Here is a 27,797-nt window from a genome sequence, read left to right as displayed (position 1 = left end):
CGTATTCCCAGAGTTACACCAGAAATTAAACCAGAGTGGCTGGTTGCAACAGTGCTGGCTGCAACCATGGAGGAGCTGGAAGTGGGACCAGTGGCGAAATCAAAAGTGCACAAATGGTGGGGATTTGAACTCGAAATGTGGCTTTTTGCCACATTCGAGGACATAGAAAGAATTCCCTACCAGATAGAAGTGGAGGATGAGGGAACGTTAAATGTTGTAGTCGAGGGAAGGAAACCAAATTGCTACATATGCGGGGAAAGAGGTCATATGAAGACCAAATGCCCCCTATATGAGTTCACACAGCCACAGCAAGAGAAAGCACAAGCAGAGGAGGAAAACATTGTAGATCATACTGAGGAATTGAAAGAGAGACAAAAGTGTGAAACAGAGAAAACAAAGGAGAAGAACGAAAATGGAGCTACTAACCTGAAAAAGCAAAAGAAAAATAAGTCAAAGGAACGGTCAACAGAAAACAAAAAAGAGATAGAAAAGCCAGAAACTAATAATGTACAAGAAGAGGAGGAGAGAACGGATAAAGATGTCCAATACAAGGGGGTTTTGATAAAGTATGAGAATTGTGAGCAGATGGAGAGTAAAGTCGAGAGATTGGAGGAAATAATAAGAGTGAAGATGCCAGAGAAATGTGCTGAGAAATGCATTTTGATACGTGAGGAAAACTACTGGGATTACATAAAAGAACTTGGTGAAGATATAATAACGAAAAGGGTATGGTTGGTGGAGACACCACCCCCTAGAACTGATTACTTACAGTTGATAAGGACGGAAGTAACAGTGATTAATGGGAGAAAAATAACGCGAGTATTTCAATTTTTTGAGTTGCAAAACTGTTAAAATGTTTACATGATGTTGAACGTAAAAGTGAAAAACTGGATAAATGTAACCACCCGAGTGGACATTGCGCCTCATTTTTTCATTCTTGCATATTATCATTTTATTTTAATTTTTCTTCTACTATTATCATTCGCTTTTGTAATTTTTAGTTCCCCGATTTTATGTTTGTTGCGTTTTGTATTGTCTTTATGTTTTGTGATGTCTTAAAAATTCTTTGTATAACCCTTTATGGGTAATAAAGAAATCGGTATTTCGTCTGTCTTTACGTTCTGAGTTCAAACTCCGCCGAGCTTCACTTTGCCTTTCATCCTTTCGGGGTCGATAAATTAAGTATCAGTTGCGTACTAGGGTCGATCTAATCGACTGATCCCATTCTCCAAAATTTCGGGCCTTGTGCCTCGAGTAGAAAAGAATATACACCATAGGAAAACCATTTTGCTGTGAAATATGTGAATGTTATGTATTCTTTCGTTCTTGACCACCCTGCCTACTAAGATCCAACCTCCTATTGAACAGGAAGAGACAAGGGCAAAGCTTGCAGCCACTCAAGAACAAGCGCAGAAATATTACAACAAACATGCACAATATTTACCTGAGATACTTGGAGGACAACATGTGCATACTCAAGATCCTATAACTAAAACATGGATCCCAGCACAAGTTGTCAGTAGAGCTGAAACTCCAAGATCGTACATTATAGAAACTGAATCTGGTAGGCAGCTGAGACGTAAACGGGCCCACATCCGCCCAACACCAAAGCTATCGAGAATAACACGCGCAACACCTGCAGCATCAGTGACAACACCAACAAGAACCACAACATGCACAGCAGATGACGGCACAAACAGAATCCGTGTTTCCACAGAATCATCACCCCAACGGACACCAACCACCCATCAGCAGCCCAACGACACACCTCAGACACCAGTGCAGAGAACAAGATCCACCGATTCGATACCGTTAAAAGAGAAAAATAATAAAACAACTACTTCTGCTGGATTAGGAAGCAGAAAACCATGTGTGTGGGCAGAATAATCCCACGGTTTCTGCTGCAGGATTGCCACCCTTGCGCTGACAATCCATTAGTATAAGGGAGATTACTTCTATTTTTTCATTGCCAAAATATCCTTTTTTTTTTCAAGAAGGGATGTTACACTTTCATATCTATGTGCATGCGTAGGTATACGTATGTATGAATACATCCCCACTAGTAGTACTATTTTGTTAAGCGCATCTACTAAGCTGTATGAACTGTGTCTAGGGCAGATACGCACAGTGTGTATCACTCCGCTATAGATACTGTTTGTAAACATGTCAAGTAAAACACGTACAATCATAATCATGTCTTCAGTGTGTGTGCAAAAAAAATCTATTTTTACATAAAAATTTTTTTTCTTTGTTGGTAATTCGCATTTAGAAAGTTGATCCAGGTAAATATTGTGCATGTTGCAATATTTGTGTGCTTGTTCTTGAGTGGCTGCTAGCTTTGCCCTTGTCTCTTCCTGGTCAATAGGAGGTTGGATCTTAGTTGGCAGGGTGGTCTTATATTTCCTACCATTCAGCATTTCTGCTGGGCATTTCATGTCTGCTCGTAGGGACAAAAGAGCCAGGTGTGAATCTTCCTTGGTTTCTCAGCATTTGACAAATGTTCTCTCGACGGTCTGCACCTGTCTTTCAATGAATCCATGACCTTTGGGGTAGTGTGGAGATGAGGTTACAATGTTGAACCCATACTCATTGGCTGGCTTTTTGAATTCTTGAGATGTGAACTGGGTTCCATTGTCACAAATGATCTGCTCTGGTATTCCTTGCTCTGCTACAAGTCTTCGAGCCACTGTAGTTATTGTTTTGGCTCTCAGGTCTTTCACTTTTCTCACAAATGGGAATTTGGAGTAGTAGCAGACCATAATCAAGTACAATTCTTGGTTCGTTGTGAACAGATCTACTCCAATAGTTTGCCATGGCCTTCTTGGAATGTCACTGGATATCATTTCCTCCTTTCGTTGTGTGTTCCTGTACTTTTGACAGATGTGGCATGCAGAAACCATCTTTTCTATATCTTTGTACATGCCTACCCAATATACAGCTGACTTGGCTCAGAGTTTGCATTTTTCCATTCCCAGATGCCCTTGGTGGATCTTTTCTAGAATTTCTTTTTGCATTGATTTGGGTATAATTATTCGGGATCCAGCCATCAGGATTCCATTTTCCACTGCTATGTCATCGTGGATGGCCCAATATTCACGAATGAGGGGCTGCACCTGATGTCTCTTCTCTGGCCACCCCTGAATCACCATCTGAGTAAGGAGCTGGAGTTCTTCGTCTTTGCTGGTCTCTTTGATTTGTTCCAGCTTTGTGTTTGTCACATTTACAATGTGGTGGACCTTGACACTTAGTCCTTCCATCTCCTGTTTATCATGTGAGGATAGTCTGGCTGGTGATTTTGTGAGGTTTTTGATAGGCATATTTCTGTCAATCCTGCTTGGAGCTGCCTTCACTTCACCGTTGACTGACACAATATTAAGCTTTTGACAGGTATCAAGTCCAAGAATTGCAGGTCCTGTTCTTGCGACATAAAAAGAACACTTGATTATTTTTCCTTTGTGTGTCCCTGTAATGGTTGCTTTGGCCAGTTGTGGAATCCTGGTACCTCCTTATGCAGTGATGATTCCTTCTTTGACTTTATCCTCTTGTATCATGTGTTCTGGGAACATCTTTTTGTAGAGGTTGATAGGTAAGATATTACTCTGGGCTCCAGTGTCAATCTTCAGCTTTAAGTCAATGATAATTCGTTTCTTGCCTGACTTCCTTTGAATTTGTATTGTTGTATATGCCTCATTTTTTTTCTGGTTGTCATTTCCCATCTCATGCACATTTATTGTGCCGACTGCCAAGAATTACTCCTCTGAGGTGTTTTCTTCCAGATGTTGGGCATGTACATCTCTTTATCTTCTCTTACCACTCCACTTTGAAAATTGGGGCTTATATTTTTGAGATTTTGCTAGTCTACACATTTTTCCCCAGTGGTTGGGTTTTCCACATGCTTTGCAGTGTGTACCGAATGCAGGACATTTCCTCAGGTCATTGAACTCATGCTCTGTACCACAGTACTGGCATGTTCTCTGTTTGTGGGTATGTTTCGTCTTATGTCTAGATACAATATCTACACTGCTGCCTACTGTGTTTGTTTGTAAAGTAAGTGATGCCATTTGTTTGGTAGTGGCTTCGAATGCTCTTGCAGTATCTACTGCCTCTGCCAGCTGGAGAGCATCCTTACCGATGAGAGATTTCTGGACTTCTTTATGAGCACACCCCCATAGAAGTTGATCAGCAATCCTTTCGTCCTTTTCTTTGAATTTGCACTTCTCGGCAACATTCTTTAGTCTGGACAGGAAGTTGTCAGTTGTTTCTTGTGGGTCTTGTTTCAGGCCCTGGAATTCATACCTATGAATTCTATGGTTTGATCTGGGCTCTAGGTGCCTTTCAAATTTCTCTAAAAGTATGTCTGGATTATTGCAATCCGATTCTGACATATCCCAACTATTGAATAGGTCTAGACCCTTCTCTCCCGTCCATAAAAGGATGTAGCTTCCCTTTTCATCGGCAGTTGTACCTTTAAGGAAGCTTTTGAAAGCCAGTTGAGTTTTCTGTTTAAATTTCTTGAACGCTTCCACGATATCATCCACGTACCAGTTCATGGTCGGATGTAGATTCATCTGTACGGCGACGGAGGCTGCCATTTTTTTGATCCTCGTGTGTGTGTCCCCGAAGACGAAGCAATATTCAGTTTGTTAAATTTTAGGTTTGTTGTTTTCCTGTTTTGTTGTAAAGGCACTGTTTTCGATTAGTATTTATTGCTGCCACCATGTTATGTATTATTTTGTTCTTGATGGGATAATAAACAACTCACTGAAGGCATTGTTATGATTCTACGTGTTTATTTACTTGACATGTTTACAAACAGTGTGTTTTATTTACTTTGTTTTAAAAGAACCCTCATACATGTTTTGCGCATTCACGTTAGATAATCGTTGTAGGATCGACTAGCGAGTGCGCGCACCAGGACCACTCTTCTTGAATAGTACCAATTTTGTGTGTGTGTGTGTGTGCAAAAAAATCTATTTTTACATCAAAGAAGAGAGCAAAGGACCACTGATGAGGTCACAGAAGTGTGACGAAAGAACTCTGGCCGAAATAGGATTAATGTAATGTAATATAAAGCTGAAGCAAATTAACACCAAATATACAGTGCGTGTGTTTTTATTAGCTAAACTGGCAACATGACCATCCCCAAATACAACAACATATATATTTATATATATATATATATATACAGGCATATCTCAACTTATGTCATTTTGAGTTGCATCTTTTTCAAATTAATGTTTTTTTTCTCTTAAAGAAATTAATAGAAAAAATAAACCTAAACCTCAGTAAGTTAACCCAGTGAAGACAGTACCAAAGAGGAATGTCTCTGTCCTCAAACCTCTCAACCTCATCCACTTGACAATCTCTTTTACCATACCCACTGGACAAAGAAAAACTGCCTTACCTGCCTGATTAAAAGAAGGTGGCTGGGCAACCGTTACTATGGACTTGGCTTATAAGAGTCAAATGTTCACGCACAACAACAGCTGTTCAACATAACTCCACCAGTTGGCAATGCCAAGACAGTGGACAAATACATACAGAACAGCTGTGTTTCTCTGCTACTGATGGGAAAGGAATGCTCAATCACAGCTCTGTAAATTTTGCCTGGGCAGCACTTTTGGGTCTGCTGTAGGCAATATGTGTATTCTGTGGGGTCCGGGGATGGCAAACGAAAGGGCCGCCCCAAGTGGCACACACTCTAGCTACACCAGTGCAAACGTATTTTTTTCCTTCCCAGATCTCCTATCTTATTTGATCTGATAGTGTTTCCAAAACACATTCTGCTTTGTGCCATATACAGTTCCAGAAGCATCACTACCCATGACTACAGAACCAATTGTCTCTCTGAAAAACATGAAATCATCATCTCCTTTGTTGTTGATTCATCAACACAACGTTTGTCACAGATAAAATATGTGTGGACACACACCCAACTCTTCATCAGAAACCAGCACTCCTCCAATTGCAATAACAATAAAAAAAAGGTTGGATGTTTCTTACAACCAAACCAAACAGGGAACTTGAAATAAATTGTACTCCGATCACTGGTCATGTAGGCATCTTTTCCAACATTCAAGCTGTTGAAGTAGTGGGAGGTGTTATAAAAAAGGACACCAGATAAGATCTGATGATAAGACCTCCAAGAAATATGTCTATGATTGAATCTTTGTATGATCATAATGCACTTTATTTCAAGTCCACACTTTTCTTTTGTTATAAATAACATCCAACCTTTTTTTATATTTTATTTTCACTGCAACAGGAGTTGGTTTCTGATGAAGCATTGGGTGTGTAGTCACACAAAACGTATTTTATCTGCTTTGACATAGCAGACGGAATTAGCACACACATCATAGCTTTCATCAGTTACCCATTTTCCTGATGTCAGATTTGTGCTTTTCTATGTCTGCCAGTGCCACCTTGACTGGCTTCCGTATCGGTGGCACATAAAAAGCACCAACTGATCGTGGCCGTTGCCAGCCTCCTCTGGCCCCTGTGCTGGTGGCACGTAAAAAGCACCCACTACACTCTTGGAGCGGTTACCGTTAGGAAGGGCATCCAGCTGTAGAAACACTGCCAGATCAGACTGGAGCCTGGTGCAGACCCTGGTTGAACCGTCCAACCCATGCTAGCATGGAAATCGGACGTTAAACGACAACGATGATGATGATGATACACACAATTACAAGTGTCAGGTAAATTATTTTGTTGTTTCCATGTCCTGCAACACGTTGATTACACTGGATGAAATAGTCACTCCCTGTCATTTCCTTTGGTTGTTCATATTGTTCAAATGGTTCATACACGATAAACAATAATTGGTTTCAATCTATGGAAAGGTGTATCCAATTTCTGGTATAGTTATCCCATTTAATCATCAGTATTTATAATAGCGATATCTATTTCTTGCACAACTTCTATAGCTTTTCCTTCCAGTGTCAAGAAGACAGTGGGAGTACTGTCTTCTAAATTCTAAGCTGGTTGCTAATTCCCACATCTGCATATCTGCATTTCCTTCTTTCACAGCTCTCTGAAGCCATCTTCTATTCTCTGATCATTTCACTGCTACCTGTATTAAATAAGCAGCAGCAACACTTTCAGAAACGAAAACAATCAATGAACATAACTGCCTGTGCCTCCAGTTTCTCCACTTTTTCCGCTTCACCTGGTCACGGGCAATTAGGAATGATGGTTTTTTCTTGAAGGGATCAATTGTGTCCTTTCAATTATTCACCAACAACAACCAAGTGAAATCATAGTTGTGGCCATTGTCAGTGTCATGTAACTGGTATCCATGCCAGTGGAATGTAACGATCACGTTTCAAGTATTGGGCCACACTGATGCTGGTGTTGCATAGCTAACACCCATACTGGTGGCATGTAAAGAGCACCTTTCAAGATTTGGGGCCTCACAGAGGCAACGACAAATGACTGAGGCCTTTGGCAATATGCAGTGCTTGAAAGGTGGCAGAATCGTTAGCACGCTGGGCGAAATACTTAGCGGTATTTCATGTCTTTACATTCTGAGTTCAAATTCTACCAAAGTTGACTTTGCTTTTCGTCCTTTCGGGGTCAATAAATTAAGTACTAGTTGCGTACTGGGTCAATCTAATCGACTGGTCCCCTCCCCAAAAAAAGAATATGTTGTCCTTGAATAGAAGAGCCATCAAGCCAAGGAAAATTGTCGTCATTGCAGATATTGGTGTCACGCAACCGGCACCCATGCTGGTGGCATGTAAAAGCCCCCATTACACTCTCAGTGTGCTTGATGTTAGGAAGGGCATCCAGCCATAGAAGCCTTGTCAAATCAGACAGGAGTCTGGTGCAGCTCCTCAGCTTACCATCCCTGGTTAAATTGTCCAACCCATGCCAGCATGGACAACAGAGAAGGAAAACTTTGCTTCTATACAATGGTAATGAACAGTGATTGAATGGCAGTTACTCAGCTGCAAGGAAGAATAAGTAAAATATTATAAACATGACATTACATATTGTAGGATTCCACCAGTTTCCCATCTTAGTCCTAGGTTAATATTAACAGACATGAATCATTGTTTGGAGCAATGACAGTAGTGTTTGCAGCTGTGACACAAGCAACAGCGTAGTTATACAACAAAGAAACTGCATTTCCTAAACGACAAAATAAATGTTATCAAAGAGGTAGATAAAGGTGGCGCCTTTAATGTAATGGATGCTGAATATTATCAGGATTTAGTTGGAGAACGATCGAAGAATACAACCTGTTACTTAGAAATACCTGGAAATATAAATCATCGCTCATAAGAATTATATCAACTTTCAAAAGGACATGAAATAATTCTTACATATGGTATATATAAATCAGGGATATGCTGCCTAGGTAGGCAGTGCTTACCCTGAATAGAATAGATCAATAGCAACATTTTCCTTTTATGGCAAAATATGCACCTAATTCAATAAAATTATGAAGGTTATTTTCATTACTATGCATAAAATGCAAAATATTTGATTTGTTTGTAGATTAGGTAGGCATAATTTGCCCTTGCCTTTCAATCTCCATATTATAACTACACATAGCATACATGCTGTGTACATTCCTACAACAGTGTTTTCTTTATGCGCTATAAAGGCAGAAGTAAATTTGCCTCCAACTCAGTCACGCACCTGTGTTTAGCTTATCTGTTTTGTGTGTCTTACTACATAAATATCACCAACTGGGTAATTACTCATGGCACGTGTTTGATCAACAGCACAGCCTGCTCGTGAAATTAAACTGGAAGTGACTGAGCACTCCACAGATACTTGTACCTTTAACGTAGTTCTCAGGGAGATTCAGTGTGACACAGAATGTGACAAGGTTGGCCTTTTGAATTATAGGTACAACACATATTTGTCAGCTGATTGGTCTGGAGTAGCGTGTTATAAAGTGTTTTGCTCAAGGGCACAATGCACTGCTGGCAATCAAACTCACAACTGTGAGCCAGAAACTCTAATCACTAAATCTCTTTTTTTTTTTTTTTGCTAGGGAGCTAGAAAAGTCAGTGGGGGACATATATTTTTGTTGCCCTAAAGCTCAAAATGTTATGGATCCCCTGCTTCATGACCAGTTGCTTCATGACCAGTGACAAGAAGATAGATTTCCAGCATTGTTTCTGGTTTTTGCTCTTGTTGCTGTAGTTCTTGTCTTCATCCAGTTTATGTATTTCAAGTTGAGGGTACACAAATTCAATTATCCATGCTCTTGTCCTTTATATTCTGTTTCAGTTATTAGACGGTGATCATGCCAGGACACTCCTTGAAAGGTTTTTGGTGAGTTCGAACCTGGTCTTTATTTTTTAAAGTCCAGCACTTACTCTTTGCCAAACTGCTAAATTACAGGGATGTAAAAAAACCAACACCAGTGGTCTAGCATTGGTAAGAGGAAAAATACAAGCCCAAAGATACACACACACACATTTTCAATGGACTTCCACATAGTTTCCACTTGTTACAAGGTGTTGGTTGGCCTTGAGGTTATAGCAGAAGAAACTTGCTCAAGGTGCCGCTCAGTGGGGTGGGGTTTGGGGGGCTGAACCTGAAACCACATGGTTGCAAAAGTGAGCTTCATAACCACACAGCGATGTCAGCATGTTCTGTATAATAAATCTCATTGTGGTTGCTGAACCTGAAATAAATTGCAACCAAAGCAAAATGCATTGAATGATGTGATCCTAGATACACTGTGTCTGAAAAAAAAAAAATATATACATAATGGTCGCGGCTGCAAAACCTTCGATCAAAACTGAGCTGGGGTCATCAGTGACAACAACAACAACAGCACTGTTTTTACTTGCAGGTCTCACTACATACTTTCAATTTAGGACGGACGTTTGTATATCTTTATTTGTTGGTGTCTTTATTCAATATTACTTTTTCTATAAATGTGTGAACTAAGTTTCAAATATTCCCAAAGGATTCAATAAATAAAAATTGTTTTATTTTATTTTTGAAATTCAACTTTTCTGTATTTTTTATAAATTCTTATTTTGTGTTTTGGACAAACGTATCCATGTCTTATCTGCAGCTGTATCAATATATTTACTTGGTCCACACAATGTAACGTTAAACACCGTCTCTTTCAACATCAAGGTGAGTCTCAATATTTTTATCATTATTATATTTATTAAGGTGGCGAGCTGGCAAAATACTTAAGTACCAGTGACACACTGGGATCGATGTAATCAACTAGTCCCCTCCCCACAAATTTGAGACCTTGTGCTTCCAGTAGAAAGGATTATTCTTTTCTACTCTAGGCACAAGGCCCGAAATTTTGGGGGAGGGGTCCATTCAATTAGCTCAACCCCAGTATTTCACTGGCAGAACCTTTAGCATGCCAGGTGAAATGCTTAGCGGTATTTTGTCTGTCTTCACGTTCTGAGTTCAAATACGGCCAAGATCGACTTTGCCTTTCATTCTTTCAGGGGTCGATAAATCAAGTACCAGTTAAAAACTGGGGTCGATGTAATCGACTAATTCCCTCCCTAAAAATTTCAGGCCTTGTACCTATAGAAGAAAGGATTGTCATTATATTTATTTACTTTAGATGCAATAAAGTTATTGTAGTTGTTGTTGTATTGATAAGGTTCTCTTTAAATCATTTCCTCTTTTAATTCCAATCATATCAAAGTTGCTCTAGCAGACTCTCCCATCAACTGTCCCGTGGTCAACATAGTTGAGTGCTGTATATTGTAACTTCTATATTATACCATCTACTGTCTTCTGTGTTATTTGTCATGTTCGTTCATCTAGGGCACGAATGTTTGGCCTACTATACACTATGGTCTTTATAGCATGCTGACCTACTGTACCCGGCAGTCTACTATAATATCCTGTCTGGGGTACCATATGTCTACAATAGTTTTTGACCTGCTGTACCCTGTGGAATCTGTATCAGCTCTGGTGTACTTTGTGGTGAATTACAGACCACTGTACCGTGCAGTCTACTGGAAGCACAAGGTCTCAAAGCAAAAAACGAATACAAAAGATGGCTAAAAGTAATGTAAAATGAAATGAAGGCCACTCAACTGCACAATCTGAGCAACCTCATTTAGACTTTTTAACACATTTAAAATAAGAATTAATTCATTACATTCTTATCAGTTAGTCGTTTCTGAGATATAGGTTACGAAAGCTCACTGTTGGTGGAAATTTACTTGCGTCAATTTCTGTATTCAGGTCCATTCCTTACTCACCAGGGTGCATCCGGAGTGCTCGGGCAGACCCTCACACCTTGTCACGTGCACCAACATGGGAGTTCATCTTTTTTTATTTTGTTTCTTAACTTTCTGTTTGAATGGTTATAAACCACGGTATGACACATTTTTGGGGTTGGGGATAGGGGAATTTCGGGCACCTGGATATTTGTGCATGTGTCTGTCCGGAGGGGCAGAGTGTGGGTTGGTGACTGCTGGGGGAGGGGAGGACCGGGTGGGAGTAGGGTAGGGGTTCACATTTTTCATTTCAGGGCAAAAGTTAAAACTGTTTCAATGGATATGTAAATAAAATAGAATTGACCAATTGTAGAGATGGATAGACTTCGGTCTATCCTATTGTGAACAACAAGTGGTGTTCTCTGTAATATTTCAGTAAGTTCACTATCATACGTACCTTACGGTATTGTTTTGGATAAATATCTGCCAGAGATTTTTATGATAACACAGGTACTGCTCTCTTTCTAGACATGTCAGCAATTTTCTTGTATTATTTTTTTGCTAACTTCTTTTCACAACTTTTAAAACATCTTGGTTACCCCTTTATATGGAAATAATCTGAAAACATTTTTTCCCTAGACCATTGCTAGATCACTCTTTTGTTTACTGACTTCGAAGCCCTATGATGGAAGAATGTATGATTTTAATATATAAGTCCCCAGGCTTCTTCTCTAAGCCATGTTTTCTTTCCAATTCTCTCTTCCTTTTGTTTATTTTTTGGATGCTTTTGCATTCACTCTGATGAAGCTGCATCGGAAGCGGGAACGGCCGTAAGAATTGTTATGTCACATGAATGTTATGTTATCTCATGTTTATTATTAAATAATAAGCTACACATGTGGTCCAATTGTTTTGTTTGTTGATCTAAAGTTTTCTTCATTTTCTGATTATTTAAATCTGATTCCTAATAAACTTTTGTTTATTCTGTTGTTACCTGTACTCTACGAGCAGAGTGTGCCTGCATACCCATGGCCAGGGATAGCACAGCTAACTGATACCGATAGTAAATACGGATATTTTATCCCTTAGTCGGTTACTACAGCCGCTAACTCTGCTTACCTTATATATATATATATATGTATATATATATATATGCATATATATATGTGTGTGTATATATATATATATATATATATATATATATATATATGTATGTATGTATGTATGTATGTATGTATGACAGAGTACTTAAGATTAGGCTAGTGCTTCATCATAGGTTAGCTACTGTCATCTCGGCCTATGCCCCTCAACCGGGGCTACCGGATGGGCAGAAAGACCAATTCTATGACACCCCCCTGCAAACTACCTCATTGACGGATGACAGGGACCTTCTCTTTGTGGCTGGTGATTTCAATGGTCATGCAGGGGGCTTCCATAGTATACATAGAGGCTATGGCTTCGGTTCCCGCAATGAGGAGGGAACCAGACTGCTGGAGTTCTGTGATGCAAACGATCTTATGGTTTTGCAATATCAACTTCAAGAAACCTGCCTGTCACCTAGTTACCTACCGCTCCGGCAGACACTCTAGCCAAATCGACTACATCCTCGTCAGAAATAGGGAAAGAGGGCGGCTTATAAATGCCAAAACCTTCCCTAGCGAAGAATGTACCCCTCAACACAGATTCGTAGTTATCGACTTCGGGATCAAGGCAAAAAGGATGCCCAGAAGTAGACCGACTTGGAGGAGAAGGGTTTGGAAACTTAAAGATCCAGCAAACGAACAGAGATTTAGAGACATGTTACTCGAAGTATTTGACGAAATAGAAGGGGATATAGCATCATACAACATGGAAGACAACTGGTGGTTCCTACAGGACAACCTGCTGAGAGCCACCGACCAGATCTGTGGCTGGTGTAAAGTCCCCACTCGACCCAAAGTAACTTGGTGGTGGAACAGTGTGGTTGACAGGGCTATCAGACAAAAGAAACAGGCTTGGAAGAATGGAGGTAGCAGGGAATTGTATCAGACTGCCAGAAGGGAAGCTAGGAGACAGGTTTATCTAGCCAGAGGGGAAGCAGATAAGAAAAAGTTTGCCAATGTTCTGCGCCGTGAGGACCAAAGACTTGAAGTATTTCGTGTTGCAAGACAGTGTGTGAGGGAGAATCGTGATGTCGTGGGAGAGAAATGTGTTCGCATGGATGATGGTACGCTTGCTCTAAATGAGGCTGCTAAGAAGAAGGTTTGGAGATGCCACTATGAAAGATTGCTCAATAAAGAGAATCTGCCGAATGTCGACCCAACAGAGGGACCAGCTATCCGAGTTGACAGTTCCATGGTAGATAAAGCAATTATGAGTATGAAGACAGGGAAAGCCCCCAGCCCATCAGGAATCACTGCAAGATGCTCAAAATATCTGGCAGTGTCGGCTATAGCCTAGTCACCCGTATTGTTAACCAGGTGGTACACGAAGGAGTCATACCCAATGACTGGTGTAGCAGCACCATAGTCAATTGTTACAAAGGTAAAGGTGACGCTTTAGATACAAATAATTACAGAGGTATCAAGTTGTTGGATCAGGTAATGAAAGTCACGGAGAGGGTCATAGCCCAACTAATTAGGGAGCGAGTCAGTTTAGATGAGATGCAGTTTGGGTTCGTGCCAGGGAAAAGCACCACTGATGCTATATTTCTGGTAAGACAGTTACAGGAGAAATACCTAGCCAAAGATAAACCTCTGTACCTGGCTTTCGTTGACATGGAGAAAACCTTTGACAGAGTCCCCCGATCCCTTATCTGGTGGTCAATGAGGAAACTAGGGATAGAAGAATGGTTAGTGAGAGCTGTGCGAGCCATGTACAGAGACACTGTCAGTAAGGTGAGGGTTGGAAATGAGTACAGTGAAGAATTCCGAGTAGAGGTAGGGGTCCACCAAGGTTCTGTCCTCAGCCCCCTCCTATTTATTATAGTTCCCCCAGGTGATAACAGAGGAATTCAAGACAGGATGCCTCTGGGAGCTCCTCTATGCTGATGACCTTGCACTAATTGCTGAGTCACTATCAGAACTAGAGAAGAAGTTTCAGGTGTGGAAGCAGGGACTAGAATCGAAGGGCCTTAGAGTCAACTTAGCTAAAACCAAAGTTCTAACAAGTAGGAAGGTAGACAAAACATAAACCCCTTCAGGTAGATGGCCCTGCTCGATCTGTAGAAAAGGTGTAGGTAGAAACTCTATAAGATGTACCCAGTGCAAGCTATGGACACATAAGAGGTGCAGCAATATCAAAGGCAGGTTAACTAGGAAGTTAGTTTTTGTATGTGACATGTTCAGGTACAATAAACACTGAAAATGTGCAGAAAACAATATATCTGGGTGACCAATTAGTAGTGGAGGTGGGTGCGCTGAAAGTGTAGCTGCTAGAATAAGAATAGCCTGGGCAAATTTCAGAGAGCTCTTACCTCTGCTGGCAATAAAAGGCCTCTCGCTCAGAGTAAAAGGCAGACTGTATGACGCATGTGTACGAACAGCCATGCTACATGGCAATGAAACATGGGCCTTGACTGCTGAAGACATGCGTAAGCTCGCAAGGAATGAAGTATGAAGTATGCTCCGATGGATGAGTAATGTCAGTGTTCATACCCGACGGAGTGTAGGTATCTTGAGAGAAAAGTTGAACCTGAGAAGCATCAGTTATGGTGTGCAAGAGAGACGATTGCACTGGTATGGACATGTGGCGAGAATGGATGAGGATAGCTGTGTGAAAAAGTGCCACACCGTAGCGGTTGAGGGAATCCATGGAAGAGGCAGGCCCAGGAAGACCTGGGCTGAGGTGGTGAAGCACAACCTTCGAACATTAGGCCTCACCGAGGCAATGACTTCTGACCGAGACCTTTGGAAATATGCTGTGTGTGAGAAGACCCGGCAAGCCAAGTGAGACCAAAATCCAAGGCCTCTGCCAGGGATGTAGCCAGCCCACTTATGCGTAACATTCCTTCTTTGGACACTAAACTCCGCTTGCGAAGACCTGTTGAGTCAAGTGAAATCGAAATCGAACTAAATTTGTAGACTGGCACCCATGCCAACGTCTTCATTGAACACTAAACTCGGCTTGCGAAGACCTGTTGGGGCAAGCGAAAGCAAAATCGTGATGGCATCTGTACCAGTAAATCACTAAGAGCACCGTCCGAGCATGATCGTTGCCAGAGAACCAGGTGTCTGGCTTTCGTGCCGGGGCATGTAAATAGCACCATTTGAGCGTGACTGTTACCAACGTCGCCTTCTTGGCACTTGTGCCAGTGGTATGTGAAAAGACATTCAAGCGAGTTTGTGGCCAGTACCGCTGGACTGGCCCGTGTTAAGGTGGCATGTAAAATACACCATTTTGAACGTGGCTGTTGCCAGTACCTCCTGACTGGCCTTCGTGCCGGTGGCACGTAAAAGCACCCACTACACTCTCGGAGTGGTTGGCGTTAGGAAGGGCATCCAGCTGTCGAAACTGCCAAATCAGATTGGAGCCTGGTGTAGCCATCTGGTTCACCAGTCCTCAGTCAAATCGTCCAACCCATGCTAGCATGGAAAGCGGACGTTAAACGATGATGATGATATGTATATATATATGTATATATATATATATATATATATATATATATATATATATATATATATATATATATATATATGTATGTATATATGTTTGTATATATATATATATATATATATATATGCATATATATGTATATGTATGGGAAAATTTACGAAAAAACAACAGACGAAGACAGGTGGTGTAAACAACAAATGGATGTATTAGTTTAACGCTATAGACGCATATATGTGTATTATGTGTATAGCTATGTTACTAATTACATGTTTTATTCTTTATTTGCTTTACTTTTCCCAGACAATGTTTTACAGAATAAATTTTATGTAGAATTAAATACATTAGTATCAATACCTGACAATTGTAATATTGATCAACTTGAAATATCAATCCAGTGTGAATAGCAAGAGTAGACAGTTACGCTTGACAGCACAATTTGCAATTTTTTTTGCAATATATTATTTAACCTAGATTTTAATTTTTAACCTAAATTTTAATTTTTAAACATTATATAAATATAAAGAACTCTCGAAATGAGACGATTGGGTGCAACCATTTGGCATGGTTGACTGAGCATTCAGTCTGTACTGAGGGCGCTGGAGGCAAACTCACACACACAAACATGCACACATACCCATGCGCTTTTATGCAGAAATTGATACATGCAGACAGAAAGAAAGTGTATATGAGGGAGAGAGAGAGAATAGAAAAAAAGAGAGAGAGTGAGAAGAAAAACAAGAAGTGGGAAATGAAGAGAGGGGGAGAAAGAGAGAGAGATATAGCAATTTATAAATTGAACACAATTGGCATAAATGCTTTCCCTCTCCCCATGCATCTAAGAAGAAATATGCTGACACACCTCTGATGAGAGCACAATAAGGTTCGAAAATCGGTTAAAGTTCATCGCTTTTTCAGTCTGCGGAAAAATGGCTAAAATTTTCCCCGCACACAAGAGTGGCTGCGTGGTAAGAAGCTTGCTTCCCAACCACATTGTTCCGGGTTTAGTCCCACTGCGTAGCGCCTTGGGCAAGTGTCTTCTACTATAGCCTTGGGCCGACCAAAGCCTTGTAAGTGGATTTGGTAGAAGGAAACTGAAACAAGCCCATCGTATATATATATATATATATATATATATATATATATATATATATATGTGTGTGTGTGTGTGTATTTGTGTGTCTGTGTTCGTCCCCCACTATCACTTGACAACCTATGTTGATGTGTTTATGTCCCTGTAACTTAGGGTTCAGCAAAAAGAATGAGAGAATAAGTACTAGGTTTACAAAGAATAAGTCCTGGGGTTGATTTGACTAAAGGCGATGCTCCAGCATGGCCACAGTCAAATGACTGAAACAAGTAAAAGAATAAAAGGAGAAAGAGAGGGAGAGAGTAAAAAGAGAGCGAAATGAGGGAGAGAACGAGAGAAACGTTAAAAACGAGTGATGTCAAACAAATCAGCATAGAACCAGCGATGCTAAATACGCAGCAGGGAAACGGCTGTGTCGAAAGGTTTCATACCCAAGAATCCTAACTCCTTCACACATTCTTTGTATAAATAAAAATGGAGTCTTTTTCAATATTTCTTCTTTCTTATTTTTTTTCGTGTACCTCACTTTACGAGGAACCGCTTTACTAGACATTGAGTTTAAAAGTTTTATTTTCTGTTTACGAGTTTTCGCTTTACGAGTGTTCTTCGGGAACGAATTAATTCAAGGCATTGCTGAAATTTCTTCTTTTCTGCTCCCAGAATATTTTCTCTGGGCCCTTATATATCCTGAATAACATCCATTATACCGCATTTCATATATAGTCGGATGATAAGAAAGGGTAAACAGGAATAGCCAGATGTGAGATACCGGCTGTTACTATCATATGTCCATATGCATATGTGTAGACAAGTTGACAGGCCGTAAAGGGGAGAGAAAGTTGCCCCTTCCATCCGTAGAATTGTGCAAGGAATATGGTGAATGCGGTGAGCTGGCAGAAACGTCAGCAAGCCAGGCGAAATGCTTAGCAGTATTTCGTCTGTCTTTATGTTCTAAGTTCAAATTCCGCTGAGGTCAACTTTGCCTTTCATCCTTTCGGGGTCGATAAATTAAGTACCAGTCGATAAATTAAGTACTGGGGTCGATCTAATCGACTGCCTCCCCCAAAATTTCAGGCCTTGTACCTAGAGTAGAAAAGAATACAGTGAAGATGAAGGTAGCAGGATGTGGATAGCCGACAAGGCGGAGGGGTTCTATACTAATGGTTTGAAGGTTATTGCAACCAAGTGGAAGATCTGTACCATCAGACAATGGTTGAGCTACAACTAGCAAATGAACTGCTACTGCAAGACAGCATCATCGCCGCCCATACACATTGCACTCTTGTACACCACATGGCACATGACGTGGATGCCCAGAGAGACAATTTGGTGGTGAGACGAGGCCAACTGCCTTACTATCCAAAGAAGTTCTGAACAAAACAGTCAACGTCAAACTATGATGGACAACCAATGATGACGTCAGTATGTATATGTGCGTGTGTGTGAATGTATGTATGTGTGTGTGTATGTATGTATGACTGAATGTATGTATGTATCTATGTGTATGTGCATGTGTGTGTATGTATGTATGTCTCTATTCTGTTTTTAATCATTCAAATTCTTTCTCTGAAGAAGGAGCTGGTTTCTAACAAAGATACAAAACTCCTTGTTTGGAATGTAGATGATGAAAACAATGTCACATTTTAAACCTGAGAAAAGTCTTGCATAGTATTACTGTTCCACTTACAGATTGTATTTGTAATGTGTGAACCAGTTGGACGACTTCTTTTTCAGAAAATCCAAGCTTATCCAGACTGACAGTTATGTATGTACTTATGTATGTATGTTAAATTCAACTTACGTTGAAAGTCAAAACACAAAATTTTAAAAGCATTGACATGTATTGAAAGATACATATAAGGAAATAATTTTATTCTCAAACACAGGATAATGCTTGTAATATAGTATGAACAAGATAAACTATCCATATTTTGCAGAAAAATCTGGCAGCCGACAGATTTTTCTGCAAATTATGGATAGTTTATTCTGTTCATGCTATATAACAAGCATTATCCTGCGTTTGAGAATAAAATTATTTCCTTATATGTATGTATGTATGTATGTATGTATGTGTGCATATGCATATATATAAGTGTGTATATGTGTTTATTTCAATATACGTATGTATGTGTAAGTATGTATGTGCATGTAGGTAAGTATCTGTGTATGTATGTACGTTTGCACACATGTATGTGCCTGTGGATCGATTTATGTATGAATGCATGCGTGTGTGTGTGTGTGTGTGTATTTGTGCGTCGTTGGATGCATATACATATTGGTATGTATTGCAAGAAACATCTTGGCTTTTTTCTGTAATATTTAACATGGTTCAACCTACATAGGGTAATGTGTGCAAAACAAAATAGGAATTTTGAAAGATTCTATAAAACTACTTTTAAAACATCAAATGGCTATGAAGAGTCTACCAGAATAAAATAGTAATCAAAGGGGTCGATAGATAAAAAATGGTTGAGAAAGGTTTTACACGTTAAAGTTTCCTATTTTCTTTAATTTCTATTTACAGTCCTTACTGAACAGCAAAGATCTAACAAAGTAAAACTAGATGAAAGAAACGTTTGTCAGTCAAAATAAAAATGGCCTTTGTTACAGACGGTACTCTAATGAAATGGGAAGAGATTAAACCCTATATTCCACATATCAAAAGACAAGCAAGAAGGCAGTTTGTTCATCAGTATAAGAAATATAAGGACCCTAAAAATTTTCCGTTTTATTGGGGCGATGAGGTGAGTTCTTGACATGTAGTTTATTTTTCTGCTTGAAACTCACTCTTCCGATTTTGTTGAAAATTTATATGTAGCCACTGGCATGCTATGAAATAGCAGTCCCACAGCATGGCACTTTGGGTAAGTATTCTCTGCTTTAGCCTCAGATTGACCAGTGCTTTGCGGGTGGAGTGAATTTAGTTGATACAGAAACTGTGTGGAAGCTCGTTGTGTTAATACATAAATACATACATATACATACACACACACACACACACACACACACACACATATATATATATATATATATATATATATATATATATTATATGTATTTATTTTCTCCTAATTAATAAATAATTCGGACAAAATAAATTGGTTAATAGATACCATGGTAGCAAAGATCACAAAATGACTGTGGTGTAACTCCTGTTTATAAGGTAGAGACTCCTTGTTATTTTGGGTACTTGAGTAAATATATAAATTTAGTAAATGGAGTAAAACGCATATGTTAACTGAATATTTTTATTTCCAACATATGTTTCGAAGATTACAAATTATACCTTCCATAGGAATCGGTGATGTTGTTAAGAATGTAATCTTCTCTTCAGGGAAATGCATGGGAACCAGCTTAAACGTAAGACATTTTAACCGAATTAAGTATTCAGTTAACATATGCGTTTTACTCCATTTACTAAATTTATATATATACTAGCAGTATAGCCCGGCTTTGCCCGGGATTAATTTGTGATTATTAAGCTAATCAAGTTCTTTATTTCAAACCAAACTAAGTAACATTACGTCAAATTTGGGCAGAATCAGTGTTGCAACTGGAGCGCATGGGTTGGGAGTTTGATCGACAGAGGTGATCAGGTTACACATGCCATCCCTTTGAAAACATATATATATATATATATATATATATATATATATATATATATATATATTTGTTTTGCAAGATTTTTGATGTGAAATCGTGTGTTGAAACAGATGTTGTTGTACTTGGGGATGGTCATATTGCCAGTTTAGCCAATAAAAACACACGCACTGTATATTTGGTGTTAATTTGCTTCAGCTTTATATTACATTAATCTTAATCTTATTTCGGCCAGAGTTCTTTCGTCACACAGACACATTGAAGGACACGCATGCGTAGACACATACAATAGGAATACAAAATACAAAATGGCTGATAGTTAGCAAGGTGAGACACACATAAGAAAGAAGGAAACAAAGGACCACTGATGAGGTCACAGAAGTGTGACGAAAGAACTCTGGCCGAAATAAGATTAAGATTAATGTAATATAAAGCTGAAGCAAATTAACACCAAATATACCTATTTATTACCTCTCCCTGTTTATTACCGGCATAATGCCTCTCCCAAGGTTTAATTGTATTTCTTTCAACACACGTATCCACATCAAGAATCTTGCACACGAAATACACATACGAAATATACATATATATATATATATATATATATATATACGAGAACACGGATGTTACGAAAGTAAAATGTTAATGTTCGAAACTGCAGCAGTCCATAGATAATTCTTTATTCTGTATGTTTCTCATTTTGTCCTGTTCTGGCGTTTTGCGAAATTTTTCTGGAGAACATTATTTTTCTTTGTGGTTGGGTCGTTGATGACCTCTTTCTTGTATATTGGATGTCCACCTAGTGGTCATCCTTTATACACATGTAATACAATTGTTTCTGAATTTTCAGATTTGTTATATGCTAGGCCACTTGGTTTTAGATTGAATTAATATTCAATTTATCATCCTATATATATATATATATATATATATATATATATATATATATATATATATATATATATATATATATATATATATATATATGAGCAACACACACATACACACACGCACGTATGTACACCAATTGCATACATATTTTTTGTACGCATACATGTTCGTATGTGTGTGTGTGTGTGTGTGTGTTGCCCGTATATCAACAAAACACACACACACACACATCTTGCCTTACATATATATACGGATAAATACGGATAAATGATTTAAAATAAATATATTTTGGAAATGGCAATTTACGGTACAATACCTAGAAACGTGAAAATCAGACCACAGGTTTGTTTACATCAATTCGGCAGTTTCGATAAAAAGTGTTGGGAAAGAACGCGAACGAGATAGAGAGAGCGCACTCTCCCTCTCTATCTCTCTCCCTCCCTTACACACATGCCAGTTATCTCTCTTTCTTTCTTTCTCTCTCTCCCTGTCTCACACACACAGCAACATTACACACACACACATGCTGCTCTCTCACACTAACAAAAGAACTTCACATACACACCACACTTTCTGTCTCGCATACTCACTATAAAAAGATAGCGTCTATTTCTTTTTGGCAACATGTGTTTTGTGTATAATGTTGCTGTGTGTGTGAGAGAAGGAGAGAAAGAACGAAAGAAAGAAAGAGAGATAACTGGCATGTGTGTGTAAGGGAGGGAGAGTGAGATGAGAGAGAGAAGGTATTTTTTTTCTTTTTGCTTGTTGTTTGCTGCTTACCACACGACTGTTAATACTCTGTTAGACGCTGGCAAACAAAATGTATTTCTCTTTCACCCTCCCTCTCACAAACATACAATTTCTCTCTCTCCTTCAGGCACAAACTTCGAAATTGGTAAAAGTTATGGTTGAAAATCGATTTTTACAGGTATATGCAGGTACCTCTGAGAGAGAAAGTTGACGAAAATGCACATTGAGTCATTCCGAATCTCCTCCTAAAATTGGAGCGACATGCGTGCTAATTTGTGGACGTGCATAAACTACATTCACGTATACACACACACACACACACATCCTGCCTTATATATATTCGGATATATATATATATATATATATATATATATATATATATATGCTCTCTCCCTGCAATTGCTCCACCACTGCCCGTCTCTCATTTCCCCTCACCTATCCCCCTACCACCTCTCCAATGCACCAGTCTCTAAGCCTTCCGGCGACTCCAGTTCGACCCCTCCACCTCGCACATCTTCCCCAACCTACCCTTTCCCTCCTTCAAACGAGCCCACAACCTACGTGACCTCCCGGTCCACAGTTTCTTCTCTAACCCCACTTTCCAACCTGGCTTGTTCCCCTCCTCCTGCCCACGCAGCCCCACTAAGCGCTTCATGGATGTGAAACCTAGGATAAGCCCATAGACTGGCCATAACCATCTTTATCTAATTACTCTCCTGCTCTATAACTTCTCATTCGGATTTATGATTTACTGAGCTGGATGCCCTTCCTAACGCCAACCACTCAGAGAGTGTAGTGGGTGCTTTTACGTGTCACCCGTTCGAGCGTGGCCGTTTTCGTGCGGGTGACACGTAAAAGCACCCACTACACTCTCTGAGTGGTTGGCGTTAGGAAGGGCATCCAGCTGTAGAAACTCTGCCAAATCAGACTGGAGCCTGGTGTTGCCATCCGGTTTCACCAGTCCTCAGTCAAATCGTCCAACCCATGCTAGCATGGAAAGCGGACGTTAAACGATGATGATGATGATGATGATGATGATAGCTAACTATCTATCTATCTATCTGTCTGTCTGTCTGCTTGTCTGTCTGTCTGCTTGTCTGTCTGTCTGTCTATACATACATACACCCACACATAACGTGGGTTAGTTTTTCACATGCATCTCTGCATATCAATTTACCTACTTACTCTGATCTACATAGTGAATGCGGTTTTTAAGAAATAATTGTCTTTATCCGGGCTGGAAAGTCAAATGTGTTTAACACGCCTGATTTAATTGATATTTAAAAATAACTGGTCTGATTTCTTTTTTAGATTGAATATTCGTTAATACGATTTGACCATGAAAAACGAGTTGTCCAGTTACTGTTGAATTCCATGTCTTTACTTGAATGTCCTGAAGTAAAGGGATCAGAATCAAGGTGAATATAATTCTTATTTTTTTATTGCCCACAAGGGGCTAAACATAGAGGGGACAAACAAGGACAGACAAAGGGATTAAGCCGATTACATCGACCCCAGTGCGTAACTGGTACTTAATTTATCGACCTCGAAAGGATGAAAGGCAAAGTCGACCTCGGCGGAATTTGAACTCAGAACGTAACGGCAGACGAAATACTGCTAAGCATTTCGCCCAGCATGCTAACATTTCTGCCAGCTCGGTGAATTTAATTCTGTGGACCAAATTTTCTTTAATCCTTGATGATGATGAAAGTTATTCTAAACAATAATTTGGGAATAGAAAGAGAGAGAGGGTAAGAGAGGACAAGAGAGAGAGAGAGAGAGAGAGAGAGAGAGCGAGAGGCTGAGAGAAGGTAAGAGAGGACAAGAAAGACAGAGAGAGAGTGTGAGAGAAAGGAGGCAAGAGAAAGATGAGTGGCTTGACTTACATCATTGGAACCTGTTTTTCTTTTTTGTCTCATCTCGTTGGATATAATGTTTAATAGGGTTCAAACATTGAATGTCATCTTAGTAGTTACTTCAACCATACTGTTATCTGTATTAAATCAAAAGATTCAGTCTGAGTTCAACCCCTGCTGAGGTCAACTTTACCTGTTATCCCTCCGGGGGTCGATATAACAAATCATCAATCAAGTTCTGGGATTAGTGGTATCAAATAACTCCCACCTCTTAAATTGCTGACCTTGTGCTTAAATTAGAATTCATTGTATATTCAGGGAGTTGGCAGCATCGTTAGAACACTGGAAAAAAATGCTTCGCGTGTTTCAACTCTTTACATCATGAGCTCAATTCCCATGGAGGTCAGAGCTGCTTTTCATCCTTTTGAGGTCAATAAAGTACCAGTCATATACTGTGTCTGATGATATCAACTAATCTCCTCCCTTCAAAGCTGCTAGTCTTCTGCCTCAATTAGTGGCCTTTATAATAAGGTTATTAAGGCGGTGAGCTGGCAGAAACGTTAGCACGCCGGGTGAAATGCTTAACAGTATTTCATCTGTCTTTATGCTCTGAGTTCAAATTCCACCAATTTGGGTGCTTTGTATCGAACTCGGCTGCTATACTGGAATTTCGAACCTAACCCAGAATAAGAACAGTGTACCCCAGTGGATCAAATAAAGTGTTAGATTCGAAATTCTGATGCAACAACCGAATTCAACACAAGGCACCTGAAGAAGGCGGGAGTGTACAACAACTGAAATGTAGCGAAAGCAAGAATCAAGACTGAATTGACTAACATAAACAGTATACATAATATAAGCACTTTATTTCAGAAATACAGAACTGAATTGTGAACTAAAATAAAAATGTAATTAAAATATTTTCAGGACTGGTTTTTTTTTTAAAGCGATTCAGCAGTGATTCTCAAACTATGCACCACAAAAGGTGTCCAGGAGTATCAGAAGTGTTTTAAAATATAATTTAAGGCATTAGAAAATCCATATCAAATCTTGGGTATCTTGAAATACAAATTATTCATAATTATATTCTTTTCTGCTCTAGGCACAAGACCCAAAATTTTTGGGGTAGGGGTGGGGTGTGGCAGTCGATTAGATCGACCCCAGTGCACAACTGGTACTTAATTTATTGACTCCGAAAGGATGAAAGGCAAAGTCGACCTCAGAGGAATTTGAAGTCAGAACATAACGAGAGACGAAATACTGCTCAGCATTTTGCCCGGCGTGCTAACCACTCTGCCAACTTGCCACCTTATTATTCATAATTATATTATATTTAAATTTGATTAATATAATAAAGTAAGCAACAGTTTTCTATATTCGTGTCTTTTTTTTTAATCTTTAAAACCTTTTTATTTTAAACTTCCTATGTGAAGTGTACAAGCAATTTTTTTTATTTAACCTCCAGTGTATCCTGAAGACAAAAACATTAAAGACCACTTCATTACAGTGATATAGTTATGATATTTTGTGTCCTAATCTTTCAAATTGGTTTATTTAATAATTACAAAAGATAAAACACTTTTGCGAAAACCGAAACAATGTGAAAATGAAATGCAAAACAGAAAACAGAGCATTTGTAGTTTTAGCATATTAGATATTTAGATATTTCGGTGTCATGACCCCTTCCGTAAGCCATGTGGAGAGATGGAATAAGTGAGCAACGACGTATTCTCTCTCTCTCATTTAATCTATTTGTCCTGAGAAAGGGATCATAACCCCTAAATATCGTAATACAAGTTGAAACTTTTAGTGTCATTCTGCTTTTACTTTTGTAGTTCACTTTGTATTTCCTTTCGCATTGTTTCCGCCATGTCATGTAATATCACACTATGCTATTCTACTTTTTTTTGTTGTTGTTTCTAGGGATAGTCATTATGCCAATACTCTTAGCACACACACTGGTTCAATTCCACTTCTTTATTATTTGTCAATTGGTTAAACATCTATCCAACTAATAAATTTATTGGTTAAACAGTTTGTTTTGTTTTTATTTGTTCTTTCTTTACTAATAGATATTTAACCAATTGAGTAATAATCCTTTCTACTAACAGCACAACGCCTGAAATTTTGTTGTGAAGGGGAATAGTCAATTGCATCGACCCCAGTGTTTTATTGGTACTTAATTTATCGACCCCGAAAGGATAAAAAACAAAGTCGACCTCGGTGGAATTTGAACTCAGAACGTAAAGATGGACGGAATGCTGTTAAACATTTTGCCCGGCATGCTAACAATTCTGTCAGCTCGCCACTTTTACCAATTGACTAATAATAAAAGAATGGAATTGAACAGGTGTGTTACTAAGAGTATTGGCATGATGACTATCCCTAGAAACAACAACATGTGCATGTGTTATTAATATTGGCATGATGACTCTCCCAAGACACACAAAAAAAATTGACTCAACACACGAATTCATATAAAGAATTTTGCAAACCAAATACAAAAGCGAAGTATTCCACTCTTTATTTATATTATATTTCATTTGGAAAAATGTTGGAATATAGCAATATCAGATGAAATTTAAAGTCAGAACAAGATAGTGAGGAATATATCAGGCTGAGTAAAAAGTAAACAACATTTTGAAACTTGAAATTCATCACAATATATTTCAACAATATGGAAAATTTATTCATCAAAGTACCATTACAATCAACACATTTTTGTCAACGAGTTACAAGCTTGTTTATTCTGGTAACATAAAAATCTGGAGTCCTGGATCTGATGAACTTTTTGAATGCACTTTCAGCATCGGTTTGATTTTTGAACTCCTTCTCTTGCAGGAAACCATCAAGGTGCTTCAAATGGTGGTAGTCGGTAGAAGAAAGGTCTGGGGAATAAGTTGGGAAGAACTTCGTACTCAAGTTCCCTCACCTTCTAGAGTGTCATTAGCAAAACGTGTGATCGAGCATTGTCATGAAGAATGATTGGCCCTCTTCTGTTGACCAGTCTGGGATGGAGGAGTAGCAGTTTTTCATTCATTTTGGCAATTTCATGGCAATATGTTTCTGCAGTAATGGTTTTTCTGTGTTTTAAGAAATTATAGTGGATGAGTCCAGCAGTGCACCACCAAACAGTCACCATAACCTTCTTTTTGCAGAGCTCAGGTTTAGGGAAGGTTTACGGTACTTCATTTTGGTCCAACCACTGCGAAGATCGTTTTTTTATTATTGCAAGTTACAATACGGTTGAGAAATGGATCGGTCTGGTTACAGAGAAGCGACAAGCAAATTTCATATCTGCGCATTTTCTGATTTTCATTCAAATCGTGTGGTACCCATTTGTCAAGCTTTTTTAATTTTCTGATCGCATGCAAATGGTTGCAGACAGTTTTCTGGCTAACTTGAAGTTCTTTTGCCAGTTCTTGAATGGTTTTACGTGGATCTTTCTCAAAGACAGTCTTTAATTGACCGTCATCGATGACAGATGGGCGTCCACTACGCTCGCAATCTTCAGGGATCAGGTCTCCGCTACAAAATCGTTTAAACCACTTTCGAGCTGACCCCTCACTGCTTATTTCCTCACCAAATATGTTGTTGATATCGCGAGCAGTTTCAGCTGCTTTGCGTCCTTTTTTGAAGTTGAATAGCAAAATTGCTCGAATATCGCGTTTTGACAGTTTTATTTCAGATGATTGTAACACCAGTGAAAAAAATATCAATGTTAATTTATTGATGCATTTGGGCATTTGTCTGTATTATCAGACAATTTCAAAACAATGTTAAAAAAATATTCAAAACTCTGCAAAAATTCGGTACAAATTCTTCATGGTTCGAAACGTTGCTTACTTT

General features: G+C 39.1%; 1 protein-coding gene across 1 annotated transcript in view; it reads left to right on the top strand.

Annotated features, from left to right (window-relative positions):
* The first annotated feature begins 5,084 nt into the window (after positions 1 to 5,084).
* The window catches only part of LOC106880049 (glutamate--cysteine ligase catalytic subunit-like), a 63,646-nt gene continuing 40,933 nt past the window's right edge, over positions 5,085 to 27,797 (top strand). The window contains exons 1-3 of the mRNA XM_089343445.1: positions 5,085 to 10,110; positions 19,376 to 19,595; positions 23,404 to 23,510. Coding sequence (XP_089199571.1) covers positions 19,446 to 19,595; positions 23,404 to 23,510 — 257 coding nt within the window. The 5' untranslated portion in view covers positions 5,085 to 10,110; positions 19,376 to 19,445. The remainder of the gene's footprint in view (positions 10,111 to 19,375; positions 19,596 to 23,403; positions 23,511 to 27,797) is intronic.

Source organism: Octopus bimaculoides, chromosome 27 (assembly GCF_046866305.1).
Source record: "Octopus bimaculoides isolate indiv1 chromosome 27, ASM4686630v1, whole genome shotgun sequence".
NCBI classification, from domain to species: Eukaryota; Metazoa; Mollusca; class Cephalopoda; order Octopoda; family Octopodidae; genus Octopus; species Octopus bimaculoides.
The sequence above is the reverse complement of the archived record's forward strand: the minus strand, read 5'-3'. Positions and strand labels throughout refer to the sequence as shown.